At 39.3% G+C, this 20,985-nt stretch overlaps 1 protein-coding gene across 1 annotated transcript in view; it reads left to right on the top strand.

Moving 5' to 3' along the window:
• The window catches only part of LOC134006179 (zinc finger protein 208-like), a 1,001,836-nt gene that overhangs the window by 28,995 nt on the left and 951,856 nt on the right, over positions 1-20,985 (top strand). Inside the window, 3 exon segments of the mRNA XM_062445263.1 lie at positions 5,146-6,420; positions 15,541-15,553; positions 17,221-17,964. Of these exon segments, the coding sequence (XP_062301247.1) occupies positions 5,146-6,420; positions 15,541-15,553; positions 17,221-17,964 (2,032 nt within the window).

Raw genomic sequence — 20,985 nt, 5'->3', positions numbered from 1 at the left:
ATAACACCGTTAAAAAGGAAGAATCAGACCCAATAGCTGTTACCACCGATAAACAGGTCAGTGTTCATGACTTCATGATAAAACCAGCTTCATAAAGACACGAAGACGAGTCACGGAGCGTAAATATGTTTTGAACAGTGATATGTTACTAATTATGTTTGGTCCAAATGATGAACAGTAGGCCTAAGACTTTGGTCACTCTGCAGGCTGACGTAGTTTTGCTGCTTTTTTGATAAAGTTGATCTGTTCCACAAAGTTAGAAGCTTTTCAGTTTGTATCTTTATTTTGAAGGAGAGAGAAGGTCTGCTCGATGTTACTGTCCAGGATCACCACAAGAGAGAAATGGAGGAGAACCAGGACCCAGAGCACTGCACTGGTATCACCGTTAAAACGGAAGAATCAGACCCAATAGCTGTTACCACCGATAAACAGGTCAGTGTTCATGACTTCATGATAATAAAGGCTTCATAAAGACACGAGGACGAGTCACGGAATGTAACTATGTTTTGAACAGTTGTATGTTAGAAAATATATTTTGTCCAAATCATGAACAGTAAAACTTTGGTCACTCTGCAGACTGACGTGGTTTTGCTGCTTTTTTGATTAAGTTGATATGTGCCTTTGTTTTCGACTCTTCACACTGCCATGAGAAACTTGAGCCCTTTCTGCAGAGCCCTGGGACCATTACCAGGGGGAAGGGGGGTGCTGCAGACCCCCCATCAGAGCATCAGCTCCCCCTGCATTGTTTGGCACATCTGGCTCTGATCCACATATAACAATATTTTAGTCAGGTTAAAGTTTTTTAACCACAATTAATTATTGCATGTTAGATCTGCGAGAATTATAATGGTCCGTTGTGGATTCTAGGGTTTGCTTTTCCATTAGTCAGTTGAAAATGTAATTACCAAATTTTAGGAATCTGAAGAATCTACCTACTAAAGTCACTCATGGTTTCACCGTGTATAACTCTATAATAGCCCTACATTACACAGATGCATTGTGGGAAACAGTCCTGATAAAAACAACACATATGAATAAATATGACCCTAACTAACCGTAACATATCAGAGTTTATTTCTCTATTATCCTTATGTAGCATGACACATTTTTCTTCTTACCAGAATATTGTGCTTATATGGGTAACATAGCCTATATTAACCATACTTCTTCTAAACATATTTATTCATATGTGTTGCTGTTAGCACTGTTTCCCACAATGCATCTGTGAAATTGTTGGGCCATTACCAGGCGGGGAGTTCCGGTCCTCTGAAATGATGCCAACGAGGAAGTAACTTAAAACTGCATTCTATTAAAAGGCCACCAGGGGGCGACCGTTTTGGTTTCAAAAGGACTTCCGTCTCTATACAAGTCAATGGAGAATTCACCAACTTCTCACTTGATTTATAACCTCAGTAAACGTTTTCAAAATGTGTTTATGGTCTCAATCACTAGTTTAAAGCCTTCTTCAATGCAGTATGATGTTAATTTGTGAAATTTCGGCCTCCCTGATTTTATATTTGATGATAAGGCAGGGTATGCATTAGGGCGTGGCTACATCGTGATTGACAGGTTGATTGGTTCACAGGTTCAGGAGGGCGCCTCATGCCCTTCCTGATGCCCATATAAGTAGAATCCATGTTTTTATTTTTCCCGGCATGCACCTGAAATTTTCAAGATGGCGCTGCTCAGATCTGAAACTATTGGCCTCCGAGCAGCAGTCCACAAACAGATGGGTGACGTCACGGATGGTACGTCCATTTCTTATATACAGTCTATGGCCATTACAAAGTGACATGATAATGATGTTCCAGAGATCGCGTTCTTATTGTGTTATTAACAACTGTGATATTCAGTCGAGACGCACGCTGTACAATAGTTGAAATATGTAATAACAGCAAGTGCGCTGCACAGAAAGAAAGAATATGCCCAAAATAGTAATAATGGTAATAATAATAAAATCCTAACACAACAATCAGTCTAGCCCACTGCAGAAATCTAACTACCATGGGCCAGAGCTTTCTAAAGATGACATTGGCTTCCCTGTCCTTTGGGCCCAATCTGTCTCTATTTCCGTGCGATCCAGTTGTAGTTTTTCACTAAATTTTTTTTTTCACATTTTCTTTAGTTTCAGACACCTTTTCTTTCCTAAATTCTTGAATGCCACATACAACAACATTAAACATCCAGGCTGGTCTCTCAGATAGTCTGTCTTATCTGAGATTGAGATCAAACGTGCAAGCTGTGTCCAAATCTGTCCTGGTGTCATTACAGGTCTTAGACCAAATTAAATTGTCCAATTCCTTTTGAGTCATTTGGAGACTTGATAAGATTTTATTGAAACCAATTCCATTATTATTTATCGATTCCCTTATTGATACCTGATTAAGTTTTTTTTGTGGAAAAAAGGTTGGCCTACTCAGGTGTTCAGTGAAAATGCAACTGTATTATCTTCATCAAATACCTTGCATGATGATGAAACACTGTTACTGTTAGGTAAGATAAATGATACATAGGTAAAAGTTGACTGCATTAATTAATTAATTAATCCATTTGAAAGCATCTTACTGTCTCATCCTGTCTGGATGAAAATAACTAAATGAGGAGGTAGGCCAGCTGTTCACTTGGGGGAAGGTAATAGATCTCCAACATGCTGAGCAGGGGTTAGGGTTGTTTAGATCAAAGGGACTGAGTACCAAATAATTTCTTCACCGCATAGATGGTTTAAGTTGTTTAACAAAAAAAAAAAAAGTAAGATGGCGGCGTGTGTAGATGCAGCGACCACTGCCTCTCCCGACAATGCAGTGTTTTGTTTGTTTAATAAGTCTTTGTCGTGTCGTCGCGTCTGTCTACGTCGAAATATAAGTACAGTCAACAGGCTCTGCTAGGCATCTGCAAGAGCAAGCCTTACAACATTTTGGACATTGAAACAGATTCACTCAAGGCGGGGGCATCCGGGTTAGGCTAGCGGCTAGTCCAACTCGCCCAGCCATACCATCCATCATCCTGGCAAATGTACGATCCTTGGACAACAAAATGAATGACATATGATTGCTGAGGTCAGCGAATCGGACAGTGAGTAACTGCTTGTTTTCACTGAAACATGGCTTAATGACAACATCCCCGACTCCGCTGTACAACTGGAGCAGCTAACATGCTATCAAGCGGACAGTGCCCTCGTAAACGGAGGTTAGACTTGCGGCGGCGGGGTCTGTGTTTACATCCGTGATGCGTGGTGCTGGGACGCTGTGGTAGTATGCAAACAGTGTTCACCACTGGTGGAGTTTATGATCATAAGGTGCCGTCCTTTTTATCTGCCGAGGGAGTTTACTGCGATTTTGCTAGTCGCAGTATACATCCCTCCAACCTCCAACAGCAGAGATTTTAATCATGCTGATCTTTCACTCAAGTGAGCGATCTAAAAAGGATCTAAAAAGGCACCAACTCAGTCACTCAGCATCGTGTTGAAAATATTTTAGAGATAGGTTAGCAGTGTCCACCTTTCTCCTCTCCATGCCTTTAGTAACTGTGTTCTATCCTGAGCTTCTCTGCAATCTGAGGGCTGCCAACTGTAACTTTACAATTAGGAAGTATGCCATCAGCAGCCCAGAAGACCACTTTGTTATCTCAGTAATTGGCCGTAATTCACTCTTAATCTGAATTTTACTGACTTTTACTTTTTCACCTTGCGTTTCATGTTTATCTAAGTTGTAAAAATTACAGGACAGCGCTAAATATTGTCAGAGAGAGACAGTGTATCTCTCTTACGATATTTAGCGCTGTCCTGTCCTGAGACAGTGAATGCAGCTGTCTCCTCTGTTTGGAGAAAACAAGAGTCATACTGACAATGGTTTGACAGCGATGCTGTAGTAACCAAGGTCGAAAATGTGACTGTCTCTCCGAGTAGGGAAGAGGTGTCTGCAGCCAGGGACTCGGATAACTCCGATATCTCGGGTATCGCTGACGCTGAGAGAGATAGAAAGTGCACTGAGCAGTAGTCTTAATCTCGTGTAGTTATGTTTTCTTGTTTTTACAACAACGAATCAATACACTAATTGTATGTTTAGTAGATGTATTGGCTTTGCGCATATGTGGGCATAGAAGATTTATCTGTGAAGGCTTAACTTAATCAAACACTTAAAAAACACGAGTGATTTGCTTTCTTTGGTCACAACTCCTCTAGCAGTCTGGTTTGATGTATATTGTAAATTTTGATTGTTTTTGTTTTTTTGGTGTGATACAGAATCTTGTGTATATTATCTCCCTTGATTGTTTTATGTATTCCTTTATACTCTTTTAACTGCCCACCTACCTATAAGTTCCACTTTGACCTGATTGTATCCTGTTTCAATATTATCCTTGAATATTTTCTTTATTGTTGGTGTTTTTAAAATCCCTCAAGACGAGCAGTAGTAATAAGTACTACATGTTGTTGGACCATATCACAAAATCAAATGTGAGCCTAGAGAGAGGGAGGAGATGCAATATTGTTTAAATACACACATTTTCTTACAGTTACTCCTCAAACAAATGGCTAGTGTTGCATTCGGTTGTTCACACATAAAGTAATAGTTGTGTAGATGGCCTTAGCTAGTGAACAACAGATGTCTTTATTTCTTGATAAGCGGGCATCTTGACCTGTTGGAACATCAGTTGTCCCTCCTAACTTGACAGGTCTGGTTCTTCTCTATAAGAATGTATGAAACCTATACTCTTTAGGTTTTTGGTGTATGTATTTCCACATGTACACTGTGCCAAAGACTTCTGTGATGCATCAGATATTGTTACTTGTGTGCTAAATAAACTTCATATATTCAAATAAGATCAATGGAGCCTTGTGAATTTGTCTTCATCTGTATTCATCACTGAAGTGATCACCACTCAAAGTACAGTTTACTCCATTAGACAACCAGGAGTTTAGCCAGGTATTGAAAACATTCAGGCTTAGCCCAAACCTGGGGGCGTCCATGGGCATGCTGCCCCAGTGAGGTTTTTTCTCCCCGTTTACTGCATATTTTTAAGCCAACACTGTGATTTGATGAATTATCTCAGTGTTATTTATGGTTCTAATCACTTTCTCCATCATCTTACTTATTTATTCTCTCTTTCTTTTCTTTTTTGTCTTTTGCCATAGAAACATAAAAGAAGAATGGGACTCAAACATCACCACTGTCAACACTGTGACAAAGCCTTCACAACATCAGAATACTTAAAGATTCATCAAAGAGTTCACACTAGAAAGAAGCCATACAGCTGTGACCAATGTGGGAAAACCTTTGCTACAAATGGCCACCTTAAAAGCCACCAATACATTCACACTGGAAAAAAGCCGTACAGCTGTGACCAATGTGGGAAAACATTCAGTAATAAAAGCTATCTTATAAGGCACAACCACATTCACACTGGAGAGAAGCCGTACAGCTGTGGCCAATGTGGGAAAACTTTCACTATACGTAAATATCTTAAAAGTCACCAACTCATTCACACTGGAGAGAAGCCGTACATCTGTGACCAATGTGGGAAAACTTTCACTACACATTCGACTCTTAAAGGTCACCAACGCATTCACTCTGGAGAGAAGCCGTACAGCTGTGACCAATGTGGGAAAACTTTCACTTCACGTACGCAACTTATAAGACACCAACGCATTCACACTGGAGAGAATCCATATAGCTGTGACCAATGTGGGAAAAGATTCAGTAATGAAAGCTGTCTTAAAAGTCACCAACACATTCACAGTGGAGAGAAGCCGTACAGATGTGACCGATGTGAGAAAACATTCAGTAATGAAGGCTGTCTTAAAAGTCACCAACGCAGTCACACTCGAGAGAAGCCGTACAGCTGTGACCAATGTGGGAAAACTTTCACTACACATACGGGTCTTAAAAGTCACCAACGCATTCACACTGGAGAAAAGCCGTACAGCTGTGACCAATGTGGGAAAACTTTCATTACAAATGGCCAGCGTAATATACACCAACACATTCACACTGTAGAAAAGCAGTACAGCTGTGACCAATGTGGGAAAACATTCAGTATTAAAAGCTATCTTATAAGACACCAACATATTCACACTGGAGAGAAGCCGTACAGCTGTGAGCTATGTGGGAGAAAATTCGCTCACATTGCTTCCAAAAAAACTCACCAACGCAGTCATACTGGAGAGAAGCCGTACAGCTGTGACCAATGTAGGAAAACTTTCACTACACATGCGCATCTTAAAATTCACCAACGCATTCACACTGGAGAGAAGCCGTACAGCTGTGACCAATGTGGGAAAAAATTCAGTAATAAAAGCTGCCTTATAAGGCACCAACGCATTCACACTGGAGAGAAGCCGTACAGCTGTGACCAATGTGGGAAAGCTTTCAGTAGATTAACGTTTCTTAAAAGTCACCAATGCATTCATACTGGAGAGAAGCCGTACTGGTGTGAGCCACTCACTGACTCAAGTGAGTGATCTAAAAGGCACCAACTCAGTCACTCAGCATCGTGTTGAAAATATTTTAGAGAAAGTTTAGCAGTGCCCTTTTTCTCCTCTCCATGCCTTTAGTAACTGTGTTGTTCTATCTTGAGCTTCTCTGCAATCTGAGGACTTTACAACTTAGTAAGAATGCCATCAGCAGCCCGGAAAACCACTTTGTTAGCTCAGTGATTGGTCGTAATTCTCTCCTACTCTGAATTTTTCTTTTGCTTTTTCACCTTGAATTTCATTTTGATCCTAATTGTAGAAATGCTCAAAAGGTCAGTCATGTAACATTGTCATTAGGGGAATATGAACAGCATTTTCTTCACCCGAAATAGCTCTTCGCAACTCTGTATTGCTGATGCATTGATTGAAAAAGATGAGGTTGTGGCTGAAAAGCCATGACCAAATTTAGGTATCACATATTGGAATACACAGGGTCAAGAATGAGTCTTGGGTTTGAGTGCCCTGGTGGTTGAGTGGTGAGAGCGAATGCCACGTAATCACAGCGTCCTAGGGACCTATGCTGCAGGCCTCTCTCTCACTGCTTCCTGTCGGCATCTCTGCCAGATACTATCTAAATAAAGGCAAAAAGCCCAAAAGCACAGGCGGAATCAAGCCACTCGGCGATGCACAGTAATCAAAAATATGACGGGTCCGCTGTCTTACATCTGCCCTTTTCAAGTTGCGAGAAATGGAGGGAAAGGTGGAGCATGGAGTGAGAGGGACAGAAAACGCAAAGCCCTTGCCACTGATGCAGCTAAATATTGTAAAATAAGTGACATGTTCACCAGGAGGGCAGGTCAGTCAAAATGTTTATAGTTTTCGTTTATCATTCAATCACATCCTTTACGGACGTATTTTTCGTCATTTGGAGTCTTCTTTCATGGGAATTGTGTTGTTAAATTACTTAAGTTGTTGACAACTCTCCACCACTGCCTGTCTGTGTCTCAGCTGTACACGGAGGACTCTGCTCGCCTCGACTCAGAGCAAACCTTTTCCATTACAAAAAAGTACATACTTAACGTGGGCGGGGTTGTCATAGCACGGCTCCGCGAAACTTCCGTGACTTTGTTTTATACGCGACACAAATAACATAAATAATGGAGGCCATTGAGGCGATGGTGTACTTGCTGCTGTATGAGGCTTTCTGTCACACACAAAGCAAGAAAATTGAGCTGTATAGCTGTAACGCTGCTGCCGATTCTCACCAGAGCAGATACTAAAAAAGTACCAGGTACCAGGTACTATCCCTAGTGGAAACGCAAAAAAACCGAGGCGAGCCGAGTCGAGGCTAGTTGTGCTGGAACTGTGCAGTGGAAAAGCGCCAATAGAGAAAATTGTAAAGTGCTGTACTGTATATTGTCATTTTTGTCTGTTTTTTGGCATGATAAAGAATCTTGTGTTTATTATCCTTGAGTAATCCCTTTAGCAAATCCATTGTTGTTTTATGTACTGCTTTATTCTCTTAACTGTACACCTAGTTCTGTTTCACTTTAACCCTATTTGTATCTTGTTTCAATATTATCCTTGAATATTTTCTTTACTGTTATGGTTTTTAAGCTTAATCATATTTATTACATGTTGTTGGACCATATCACAAAATCAAATGTGCGCCTACAGAGAGGGAGGAGATGTGATATTGTTTAAATACACACATTTTCTTACAGATTCTCCTCAAACACATGACTAATGTTGCATTCGGTTGTTCACACGTACGTAATAGTTGTGTAGATGGCCTTAGCTAGTGAACAAGTAATGTCTTTATTTTTTGATAACTTGACAGGTCTGGTTCTTCTCTATAAGAATGTATGAAACCTATACTCTTTAGGTTTTTGGTGTCTGTGTTTTCACATATACACTGTGCTAAAGACTTCTGTGATGCATCAGATATTGTTACTTGTGTGCTAAATAAACTTTATATATTCAAATAGGATCAATGGAGCCTTGTGAATTTGTCTTCATTTGTATTCATCACTGAAGTGATCACCACTCAAAGTACAGTTTCCTCTATCAGACAACCTGAAGTTTAGCCAGGCATTGAAATCATTCAGGCTTTTTTTAACCTCATTTACAAGATATTTTAAGCCATTTGAGATCATAGAATGACTTAAAATCTGTACATCATTTGGGGAAAACGTAATAATTTCCCAGGGAAAATATCCTGTTGAGCCTAATCCTATCTTGTATCTAACTGTTCTTAATCATTCTGAAACTGTTCAAATCTCAAACTTGAATGTGACTATGCGTTCATATTTAATGTGTGTATGTGACTTCCTAACAGATCATGATGCATTGTTTTGGAGCTGTTCAGTATAATTACATGAGATACTGTAAAGTGAAACCTATAAGTAAGGCACACAGTTTGAATTTAAAGGAGAAAGTGATTGTATATCTATTGTGTATTTACTCATGTTTCTACAACAATGGCAGTTTCTTAATAAAGACACATGGTGGCATCAAAATAAATTTATTACAATTATCTTCCTCACTTTCTCGTTCATGCCTCAATGTTCAGTCCTCTTTATGTTCAGATCTACATTTAATGAGTAAAACAGATTATTTATTTATATTTTTTATATTTGAAATAGATTTAGATCACTGTAGAAATCTGTTTTCACTTTGATATTAAATAATTTTTTTCTATTTATCAGAGTAAAAAGTTTTTCACAGCTCTCTGTATTTCACATAAATAATATCTATAATAATAAATATTGGTGATCCATAAACATAAATGTTTTAATAGGAAGAGGACAGGAATAACAAAAAAAAACCACACATTATATCCTGTTAATACTTCATATCTTTGTTCAATATGTGTTTTTACAGTGAGATTTCTGAATTATTATTCTGATTAATAAAATCTGCCACCTTAGCAACGGTAACCAAGCGGGGTGGGGCTCAGTTCAACTCAGACGGGCTTCAAGAGCTCGCGAGAACACGGAGGTGATATTTGAGACTGAACAAAAACGCAGTGGGAGAAGGTCTGCTGGATTTTACTGTCCAGGATCACCTCATGAGAGGAATGGAGGAGAACCAGGACCCAGAGCACTGCACTGATAACACCGTTAAAAAGGAAGAATCAGACCCAGTAGCTGTTACCACCGATAAACAGGTCAGTGTTTTAAACCGGCTTCATAACGACACTAAAGACACGAGGACGAGTCTCGTGGGTGTTTACAGTTTGAACTGTTAAACTGGTGATGTCCTTGCGCGTGAGGCTGTGGTTGCGATGGTGATCTCAGAACCTCAGAGAAGAGAAGAGAACCAACGTTCTAGAATGTCGCTCATGTAGTCATTTATACGTAGACGTCTGCTTCGGCTCAACCAAAAAAAAAAAAGGGGGGGGGTGCTGCTTTTATTTTGGATAGAAGGAAATCTAACGGTTACATTTCTAAACCGAGTACAGCAGGGGTGTCAAACATGAGGCCCATGGGCCAGAACCGGCCCCGCCGAGGTGTTCAGTCCGGCCCACTTTCCTTCCTGTCTTCTTTTCCTTCTTTCTTTCCACCCTCTCTTTCCGTACCTCCATCTTTCCTTCCTTCCGTCCTTCCTTTCTTCCTACTTTCTTTCCTTCCTTCCTTCCTTCCTTCCTCCCCTCTTTACTTCTTTCCTCCCTTCATTCCTTCCTTGCTTCCCTCAATCTTTCCGTCCTCCCCTCTTTCCTTCCCTCCTTCCTTCTTTTTAATGGTTAGCACAGGTTTGAATTGACTGTCCTACACAAGTTTCTGCTAAAATGAACTCAGCTCATTGGTCAGTTTACACAGTTGAGATGATGGAAGTTGAGCTACAAGTTAAAAGGTTTTTGTTTTTTTGGTACATATTGATGTTTTTCATTGTCACTGCAGCCATATACACCTCACAGTAGGCAGGGTCAGGGTCCTTACTCAAAACATGTACTCTTTACTATTTAAAATAGTAATGCATTACTTTACTTAATTACTCCCTTGTGAAAGGTAATCAATTACATTACTAGTTACATTACTTTTGGGTTACTTTGCAACGCCTGAGATGTTGTGTAGAAATAATTATGTCAACAAATAAAATGAGTCCTGGCCATCATCATCAACACCATGTAGAACATATTATCACCGCCTCAAAATAATATAGAAAATAAGAGACTGGCCTTCCTAACACCATTAGATAGCTTATAAACTGCATTTTACAGGTCAAACTCACTTTAGTTGTTCACTCATCAAACCACGGCTTTATAGTTGACTAGTCCTGTTTATTGTACATGTTTATCACTAAAGTAGTGGTTCAATCTCATGTCTTAAATTGTTTGTAAGACAACATGGCTGAAGAGCCTCTATACTGACACACTGGATGGCCTCTCCATCCTTGCATAACACTTGTCCAGATAGCTCACAAAACTTTCCCTGTCTGCAGCAATTTACACCTCACATTAGGCAGGATATAGTTAATGAGATAAAGAAAAGCTGTGCAGATGTGAACATTTGAATATTATAACATTTAAGTGGATACCAGCTCACAGAGGGACAAAGGTCAATGAAATTGTGACATGTGGCAAAACAGGCTCTTAAACGTGAGGAGATCAAAGATGTCCAGAAATGGGGACAATAGGGTTAAATTAAAGGAGGCGAGCATCTGAACAAGGCTGGGTTAGACTCACCAAATGTTGAGAACAAGAATCATTGAAGAGTTAAAGAGGGATGCTTCCAGTGGAACAACTGAGTTTGAAAAAAGTATACAATCAGTTTAGGGAGTCTGCTCCATTTTCAATTGATTGTTTCTGTGTTTGTTTAAGGGGACACATAACTCTGCTTCACACTCCAACAACATAGTAGATGAAAGTTGTGCAGCTCAACGCTGGTTGCCACCTGACATAAAGCAGGAAGAAGAAGATCAGTTCATCAGGCAGAGAGGAGACCCACTAGATTTCACTGACCAGGACCACCACAAGAGCGAAATGGAGGAGAACCAGAACCTGGAGCTCAACCTGTTAAGGGATGAATCAGGCTCACCCTTTGCTACCACTGATAAAAAGGTCAGTGTTTGTGAATCCTGTTGATTTTAAAATGAAGTTAATAGGCATTGTAGCTGTGTATTACCATATCTGAATACATGACAACATTTTGTGTTTCTACATTTACATGTGTACGAATGTTTGAATGTGTCTGAGTGCATAAAGAAGATTTGCATTAGTTTGCAGATTAGATGCAGATCTTTCTGTTTATGGGTGAAAAAAGTTCACACACAGCTCAACTATACAGCTACAGATCGGACCTAATGAGGTACAAATACCAACATTTTACGCTTTCAAGCCTTTCTAGAATTGTTTTCCTGCAGTCTGCCAAGGGGTAGATCACTGAGGTGAGAGGCAGTACTTTTCAGAATCAGGTTAATGTTGTCATATATCAGTCCAAGATCAGTCATGTTGAATCAATGTATCTAAATGTTAGCAACTTTACAGGGATACGCTGTCTCACAAAGTGAAGGAATCAAGTCTTTCATTTGCAGGAGGAATAAGTATTAGGGAATTTTCATATTTAGAGTCAAGCATGGGCTTTGAGGTCACAGTAAAGGCACCACTGTCATCTTGGCAGAGAGACATACTGTTTCTGTCCTTGAGACAGTGAAGGCAACAGTCTGTGGTGTTTTGGGAAATGCTGGAGTCACTTTGATAACAGTGGTGCGGCATTACTGTGGCAACCTATGACTGTCTGCCTCCCTAAAACCACAGATGGGTAACTGTTTCCTTGTTTATAGAATAACGAACCAATAGGCAAACTCCATTACTGTAGATGCATTCAGTATGACCATTTATGGGCATAGAGTATTTGTGGTACTATCTGTGAAGGCTTAAAGACTATACACAGAAGACGATTTGCTGGGAATCAAGGTGGCACCATGTATCAGACGGGTGTATTGATAATACTTTGATTCTCCTTTGCCGAGCTTCAATAAACACAGTGTAAGACATCCTGGACTTCTCCACTGATGAGTTGATGATTGACAAACAAATTCTCCATAATAATAGGGCGTGGTTAAGACAATTTAAAAAAATGCACAGAATTTGTTATTCATGTTGTAAGCGCATGGATATTTTTGCTTTGGTCAGTGTGCGGATGGTGTGAATATTAAGTGCTTTCAATTCATCATTAACGTGCTTGTAAAGGCCAACCTGTGTTACCTTACCCATTCTCATCACCCACTGTATAATGGTTTAATGTCGGTTTTGTTTATAGAGCGTTAAATCACAACAGACATTGTCTCAGAGCACGTTGCATATAGAGCAGGTCTCAAATGCACTCTTTATAAATTTCCACATGAGCAAACACTTTGGTGACAGCGGCGAGGCAAAACTCCCCTTTAACGGGAAGAAACCGCGAGCAGAACCGGGCTCTAGGTGGGCGACCATCTGCCGTTGCCATCTGCCTTGGTTTGAGAGAGAAAGAGGGAGGTGCAGAGCAGAAAGAGACTCTTTTTGTCACCTAAATAACTGTCCCAAGGAAGCAAAAATGTTCATGTGCTTACAACATTAATACAATGCATTTTTTTAGAAGCTGGGTTCAGTGGAAGTTTATGAATTCAATATGAATCAGTTGTGTATTTGCTGTCTTGAACACACTTCATTCGTCCTGCAAACAAATGACCTGAAACACGTGATCAGTGAGTGACTGTGTCCCTGTGAAGTGATACAGGTTTCTAACAGTTAGCTGTCGGGATTCAACACCATTGGATTGCAATTTTGCTGTTTTACTGTGAGCTCTACTAGCCGTTAGCTCTACTAGCCGTTAGCTCCACTAGCGTTGGAGATGATGATGAATATACAACTTTTTTACGCTGTGTGTCAGTTCAGTGTGTGGAACGATTTAATGGACCTATGTGATATTGCAAAAATGATGCACATCCTGTTGCAAAAAGATGCAGAAAATCTAGTCTCTCCTCTCTCCCCCTCCCTCTTTCACTATCAATCCAGCCAGTTCAAGGCAGATGGTCGCCCACGTAGAGCCCTTTCCTGCTTGAGGTGTCTTCCTGTCAAAGGGGTGGTTTGCCTCGCCGCTGTCACAAAGTGCTTTCTCATGGTGGAAAGTTGGGTCTCTGAAAAATAAATAATATGGTTAAGGCCTGACCTATCGGAACAGTGCCCTGAGATAACCTCTGCTGCGATTTGGTGCTAGAAATAAAATTGCCACAAATATTGTAGAGAAGGAGAATCATTATAGAGGGAAGTAAAGGCATGAAGTAAGAAGTCTAAAAAATGTATTTACAATCAGGGTTATGCAGCCTGTATCATATTTGAAAGAAACTGGACTGAACAAAAGAAGTTAGTGTTGAGTGAAATATTGATTTGTTTTGTGTGTTTTGTGTTTGTTTAAGGGGATAGATGACTCTGGTTCACACTCCAACAACATAGTAGGTGCCAGCAATGAACCTGAACACTGGTTGTCACCTGACATAAAACAAGAAAAGGAAGAGGAAGAACAGTCCATTAGTCAACAAAGAGACCTGCTGGATTTCACCGACCAGGACCACTACAAGAACGAAACGGAGGAGAACCAGAACCCAGAGGACCGTACCGATAACTCCATTAAAAGGGAAGAATCAGGCTTACCAACTGTTGCCACCGATAAACAGGTCAGTGTTTGTGACTTCATGATAAAACCGGCTTCGTAATGAGGCTAAAAACATGGCGACGAGCCACGAGGGTGTTACAGTTTTAACTGATGTTTGAAGTAACTGGTCACTGATTCTTGAGACTTTGGCAAAAATATGTCCCACTAAGAATAGTGCCAATTTCTTTAAAAATTAATTACATTGTCTTATTTAAAATAATCAGGGTTGATCATTTGAGCATGTTTTGCACAAATGTCATATTTTTTCATGTTTGTTTATAATTTTATAAATTATTTGATTATATGCAAGGCCAGTACCCACAAAAGCATGTGTCCTCAGACAAGATCTTATAATTCAATTGGATATGAAACTGTGAATATAGATGCCAGATGAAAGAATGAATTGAAAAAAACATTAAAAACTAAAATCAAATAATTTTCAACAATATTTACTTTTACTTTGTGGTTGCCAAAAATGTGTCCCAAGTTTTTGTCAGCACCGTCAGATATTTATAAACGAGCAATAAAATCAGACAACTCTATTGTCAGTTATATATTCCTGAGGCCCCCCTTTCCACTCTGCACATCTGCTAAATGAAACAATGTCAAACAAGCTCCTGTACGTTTTTATTTTTTAAATTTTTTTTTACATATTTATGATGTTGCTGGTGTCACAACCATGACGTGTCAACACTGTCTCTTTTGTATATGGAGAATTCTTCAAAATTATAACATACATTTTAGCAATTTAAGAAGAAGTCAGCTAGCAACAGAGGGAAAACAAGATGGCTCCTGTAAAGAACTCATGCATGTCATCTAAAAAAAGTGTGTTTTTGTCAACACTGTCAGACGTCAACACCGTCAGGTTTTCTGTCTCACAGTGGTGACAAAAACATCCAAATCTTGCTCAGTAGAGGCTGAAATATAATTTATGGGTTAGGGTTAGGGTTACAATAATTACAATGATTACAATAAATAGTAATTTGATTTGTAATATTTCTTTAACCTCTTTATTTATGATATAGATAATTTTTCCTTTATTTCTTCAACACAGAAGCCTACAATATTTCCTAGCTATGTATAAATACGTAATGACTAACACCATACATACATGCAGTTACACCATTTCATAGTAATTGACGATGTACTATTGAAGTACTGATGTTCATTATATGCACTTTTAGGAAGTTATGACAAGGCAGCAGCTGTCAGTGGATGAGCGAAGGAGAAGAAACAGGGAATACCAAAGAAAGCGGAGGGGAAAAATACATAGTGAGCCAGAGTTAAAGGAGGAATATCTGAGAATGGAGAAGCAAAGATGGAAGAAGAGAGTAGAGGATGGGAAAATAAAAACTATCAGTGATTTTAATGAAAAGGAAAAGAGAAGTAAGAGAAAGACATGGAAACAAAGACAGCAAGAGTCAAGACAGCGTAAGAGAAAAGAACACCCTGAAACTCCACCAGACAGTCCAGTGGATCAGAATATACAGGAGCCAGCTCGCAGTCGGCAGTCTATAGCAGGAGAAAGAGCCCAACAACATTTCAGTTGACTGGAAACACTCCTGCCAGGGTGCAGACTGCGGAGAGTGATGACTTTACTGTGATGGAGAAGGACAGAGGGCCTTTGGCAATGCTGATGGAGGAAATGGACCAAGAACTCCAGCATGGTCCTGATGGGACTACAACAGATAGATCTGCTGGGGTCATTAATAGTGGAGATTGGCTTGTAGTCATGTATGACCAAAGTTGATGGTTGGCAAAAGCTATCAGTGTGGATGCGCATCATCAAGATGTTCTAGTTTTTCCCCGCTCATTGGCCCAACACACGCTTCCATCCAAAATAATGTGGAAAGGATATGTGCTTTGGTCCAGTTGAAGATATACTGGTCAAACTGATGGAGCCATCAACACCATGCAAGCAGGACAAGGGAGATCTACCACCTGCCTGCTGAAGTCATGGACTTCATAGAGGAGCATATTAGCCGTCTACTTCCTGATAAGTTTATTTTATTAGGAGTAAGATATATTATCCTATTTTTAAGTGGCTTCTCAACAAAATAAAGCTGACAATATATATTTATATATATACTCTGTGTGTATATATATTGCTGATTATTGCTGAGAACTTGATTTGATTAGTTTTTCTTTTCAAAATTAAAACCTGTTTTATCCAAATTCTCAAGAATCAGTGTGGTGATGTCCTCTTGTGTGAGGCAAGAGGAACACTTTTACCTAAGACAGTAATCTTAAGAGGATGAGTCTCGAGGATCTGTGCATCATCCGTGTTGTTGAAGAGAAAGTCTGGAAAAAAGGAAAACACATTGAGGCTTTTTGTGTTCATTTACTTTTTCAGACGTAAAAACCACCAGCATCTGGCTTCATGCAGCCTCCGTAATGTTGCAATGATCCACAAAAGTGACTCCAGCACACTGTTTGTTTTATGAACCGTGCACACCAGCATGATATATCCAGACTCGATGAGGAAAAACATTTTGTAAATGGAAATTCACCTCAGTAAAAAGACATTTGCGGCTCAGTAACTTTTGTCTTTGGTGCTCTGGTGGCGACTGTAATGATACCATGAAAATGTTATACTGGCACATTTCTAATAAGGACCTTAATCATCTTCAGATGTCTTCATTTACCGGAATTTAGAAACCCCAAATTTTATCTAATAATATTGCAGATCATTTTTACTGATTTCTTTGTATATAATTAATTTGTCTTACAACGTCTTGACAAAATAAAAATTACCCTCACATATATTTCTCTTTTGTCATGTTTTTTTTTGATTGTCAATGCTCTGAGCTTCCCATAATGCAGCTCTATTGATGGTAGGACTTGGTGATATGGACAATCAAATATCGCAATATTTTTGACCAAATACCTTTTTTATAAATTTTTTGGGGGAATGATTATAGATGGTTTCACAAAATACTTAAAAAATTAGATTTTGTAAATATTTTGCCATAGCACAATATTACGATATCCAAAATCTAAGATGTTCTCTAGTGTAATATCATGATATTCATATAGTATAGATATGTTGCTCAGCTTTAATTGATAAGTTTAGATCACTACTCCACCATGTCATCTCACTTACTCTCTCTTTCTTTCTCTGTTTGTCTGTTATAGAAACAAAAACGAAGGAAGGGACTCAAACATCACTGCTGTCAGCACTGTGACAAAGCCTTCAGGACATCAACATATTTAAAGATTCATCAAAAAGTTCATACAGGAGAAAAACTTTACAGCTGTGACCAATGTGGGAAAACTTTCACTACAGACAGTAATCTAAAAAGCCACCAACGCACTCATACTGGAGAGAAGCCGTATTGGTGTGAGTACTGTGGGAAAACTTTCTCTCAAGACAGTAATCTAAAAAGCCACCAACGCACTCATACTGGAGAAAAGCCGTATTGGTGTGAACAATGTGGGAAAACTTTCTCTCAAGACAGTAATCTAAAAAGCCACAAACGCATTCACACTGGAGAGAAGCCATACTGGTGTGAGCAGTGTGGCAAATCCTTCGCTCAAGACAGTAACTTAAAAAGCCACCAACGCATTCACATTGGAGAGAAGCCATACTGGTGTAAGCAATGCGGGAAAACCTTTACTCAAGACAGCAATCTAAAAAGCCACCAGCGCACTCACATTGGAGAGAAGCCTTACTGGTGTTACCAATGTGGGAAGACTTTTACCAAAGACAGTAATCTTAAAAGCCACCAACGCATTCACACAGGAGAGAAGCCGTACTGGTGTGAGCAATGCGGGAAAACATTCACTCAAGACAGTACTCTAAAACGCCACCAACGCATTCACACTGGAGAGAAGCCGTACTGGTGTGAACAATGTGGGAAAACTTTCATTACAGACAGTAATCTAAAAAGGCATCAACGCATCCACAATGGGAAGAAAACTGTACTGGTGTGAGCAAAGTGGGATAACCTAAGCTCAACTGCAATCTAAAATCCACACTAGAATGAAGCTGTACTGATGTGAGCAATGTGGGAATACTTTCACTCAGGGCAGTAACTTAAAAACCCATCATTAAAGTCACTCAGCGCCCTGTTGATCGTGTTTCAGTGGCAGCTTAGTGGTTCAATTCAAATCTCAAACAGAAGTTATCTCAAGGCACTTTTCACATAGAGCAGGTTTAGTCTTCTACTTTTTATTTTACGGAGACCCAACATACTCCAATGAGCAGCACTTGGTGTGCAGCAGCAAGGAAAAACTCCCCTTTGACTGGAAGAAACCTCAAGCATGAGAGGTCCATGGCCCTGATCCACAGGAATCTGAGACCAGAAAACACAGAAACTCCAAGTTACTAAATTGCATTAATGGTACATGAACAGATGGAGAGGGAGAAGAGTCTCTGCCTCTAGCAACATAACTAGAAGCTAGTCCAAGGCAACCCTGGGGCTTTAACTATAAGCTTTATCAAAAAAAGTTGTAAGCCTGCTCTTAACGATAGAGCGGGTATCTGTCCCCTGGACCGAAACTGGAAGACATTTCCAGACGAGAGGAGCCTGATTAGGGTCCTACCACCCATTCTACGTTTGGAGACCCTAGGAACCACAAGTTAGTCTGCACTCAAGGAATGCAGGGTTCCAGTGGGGTAATAGGGAACTATTAGCTCTTTAAGATATGATGACCAGTAAGGGCTTTGTGGGTGAGGAAAAGTATTTTAAATTAGTAAAGTTAAAATGGGAGTAATATGATCTGTTTTCCTAATTTTTGTCAGTACACATGCAGCTGTATTCTGGGCCATTCTGGTCCATTAGACTTCTTAGGGCAGCTTGAAAATAAGAAATTGCAATAATCCAGTCTAGAAGTAACAAATGTGTTGACTAGTTTTTCTGCATGTTTTTGAGACAGGATGTGCCCGATATTTTGCAATGTTACGTAGGTAAAAAAGGCAGCCCTTGAAAGATTCCTTACGATGGTGCTGGAGGCCAGTGTAATGCCATCCAGAGTAGCTATATTATTATTAGATGATGTATTTCTAAGGTGTTATGGGCCAAGCACAGTAACTTTAGTTTGTCTGAGTTTAGTTATTGCAGGTTATCCAGGTCTTTATGTCCATAAGGCATGCTTGGAGTTTAGTTAACTGACTGGTTTTATGTGGCTTAATTTATATAAATAATTGGGTATAATCTGCATAACAATGAAACATTTCCCAATAATATTACCAAAACAAAGCATATAGGTGAATAGTATTGGTCCAAGCACAGAACCTTATGGAAGCACTAATTTTTGTGTGCATGAATGATTCATCATTAATGTGTACAAACTGACATCTTAAACCAGCTCAAAGCAGTTCATTCAATGCCAATTTGTGTAGTAAGTTGTGATGGTCAATGGTGTCAAATACTGCACTAAGATCTAACAGGACAAGTGCAGGGGGAAGTCCTTTGTCCGATGTAACTGGGTAATTTGTAACTTTCACTTGTGCGGCCTCTGCTATGATGCACTCTAAATCCTGACGAAAAATCATAAGACTTGTTATGAAGAAAATCACACAACTAATTGGCGACGACTTTGTTAAGGAACTTAGAGAGAAAGGGAAGGAAAGAGATAGGTCTGTAGTCCCTGCTTAGCAACTACCAGGGCAGGAAGAATTACATTAGGTTGGCACCAGGTAGTGGTGGCTGGCTAACTACAGTAGCTAACAATTCGTTTTCCATGGTGCGGAACAGTATCTCCAATTCCTGAGTCTCGTCTCCAACACTGCAAACAACCTATACTTTATTAGATGTACCATTATCACTAAAGCAGATGGAGGAAACTGTGCAAGAAAGAGAGAGGTCATTGCTAACTGCTAAGCTAAGTTAGCTGCTATGTTTACATTTGCTTACATATAATGTGTAATACTTATAGCATTCTTACAATATGTATACATTTTATAGTGAGAAATAACATTTAAAAACAATACTAGTAAAGTGAAATAAAGAAGGAAAAATGAAAAAATAAAGCAGGTTAGTATAATGATGCACATACTGTACATATACATGCATACAAGTGCATATATACATACATATAAGGTTAAATCCTTATTTGACAGCTCAGCATCTGCCTCCTATTAGAATAGGTCCTCAATATTGTTTAATTGTGATCCACCTATTTAATCCATTTATTCCACTGTCATATATTCCTGTTCCCGATTTCTGATTCTATAAATCATTCTTTCCGTTTCTAAAATGTTGTTTACATTTGACTTGTAGTTGTTAAATGAATTGCGAGCTGGCTTTTAACCAGTTCCTCATTATCAGTTTCATAGCTGTAATTCTTAGTATCCTGTATAGGTATCTTTCTGTAATGCAAGTTCAGATTGTGATATACCTAAAATAATACATTTTGGTTCAAGTGCCTATTTAATTTGAATAATGTTAATGAAAGAGGTTATAATTACTGTAATTTTCCCCCTGGAAATACAAATGGAAACAGTAAGCTTGTCTTGTTTTGGGATCTAGACAACTATGTGTTCCTCAACCTCAGATCTACTTTCTGAATGGATAAAGTACCAGTGTAAAACCGTCTCCGACAGTGAGTGTTTGTGCGTTGTTTGCAGCCTTAATGTTTATAGGCTAGTGAGCGTCTTGAAGTCTGTTTATAATGATTGTGTTAGTCAGCCCGAAAAGCTTGGCTGGTCCAGCTTAACCTGCAGAAGTTTCTGAAGGCTCATGTAACGTGTTTTTCTGCCATGGAGGAAATAAATTCATAACAAGTTAAAACAATTCACTTCAAACACCTCTACTACAGAAACGTATGTCAAGCTGCCAAATAAAACGTGTGTGTGAGTATGCAATGATACTATGATCCAAGTATTTTCTAACAATAGGTCTTGGAATATGGGGCTTGTCTTATAATCAGGATCTCTTTTATATTCAGTTCATTAGTTGCCAGAATGTTTTTAATGATGGTCAGAAAAAGAGCATGTGT

This window comes from Scomber scombrus, chromosome 23 (assembly GCF_963691925.1).
Source record: "Scomber scombrus chromosome 23, fScoSco1.1, whole genome shotgun sequence".
Classification (NCBI taxonomy): Eukaryota; Metazoa; Chordata; class Actinopteri; order Scombriformes; family Scombridae; genus Scomber; species Scomber scombrus.
The sequence above is the reverse complement of the archived record's forward strand: the minus strand, read 5'-3'. Positions and strand labels throughout refer to the sequence as shown.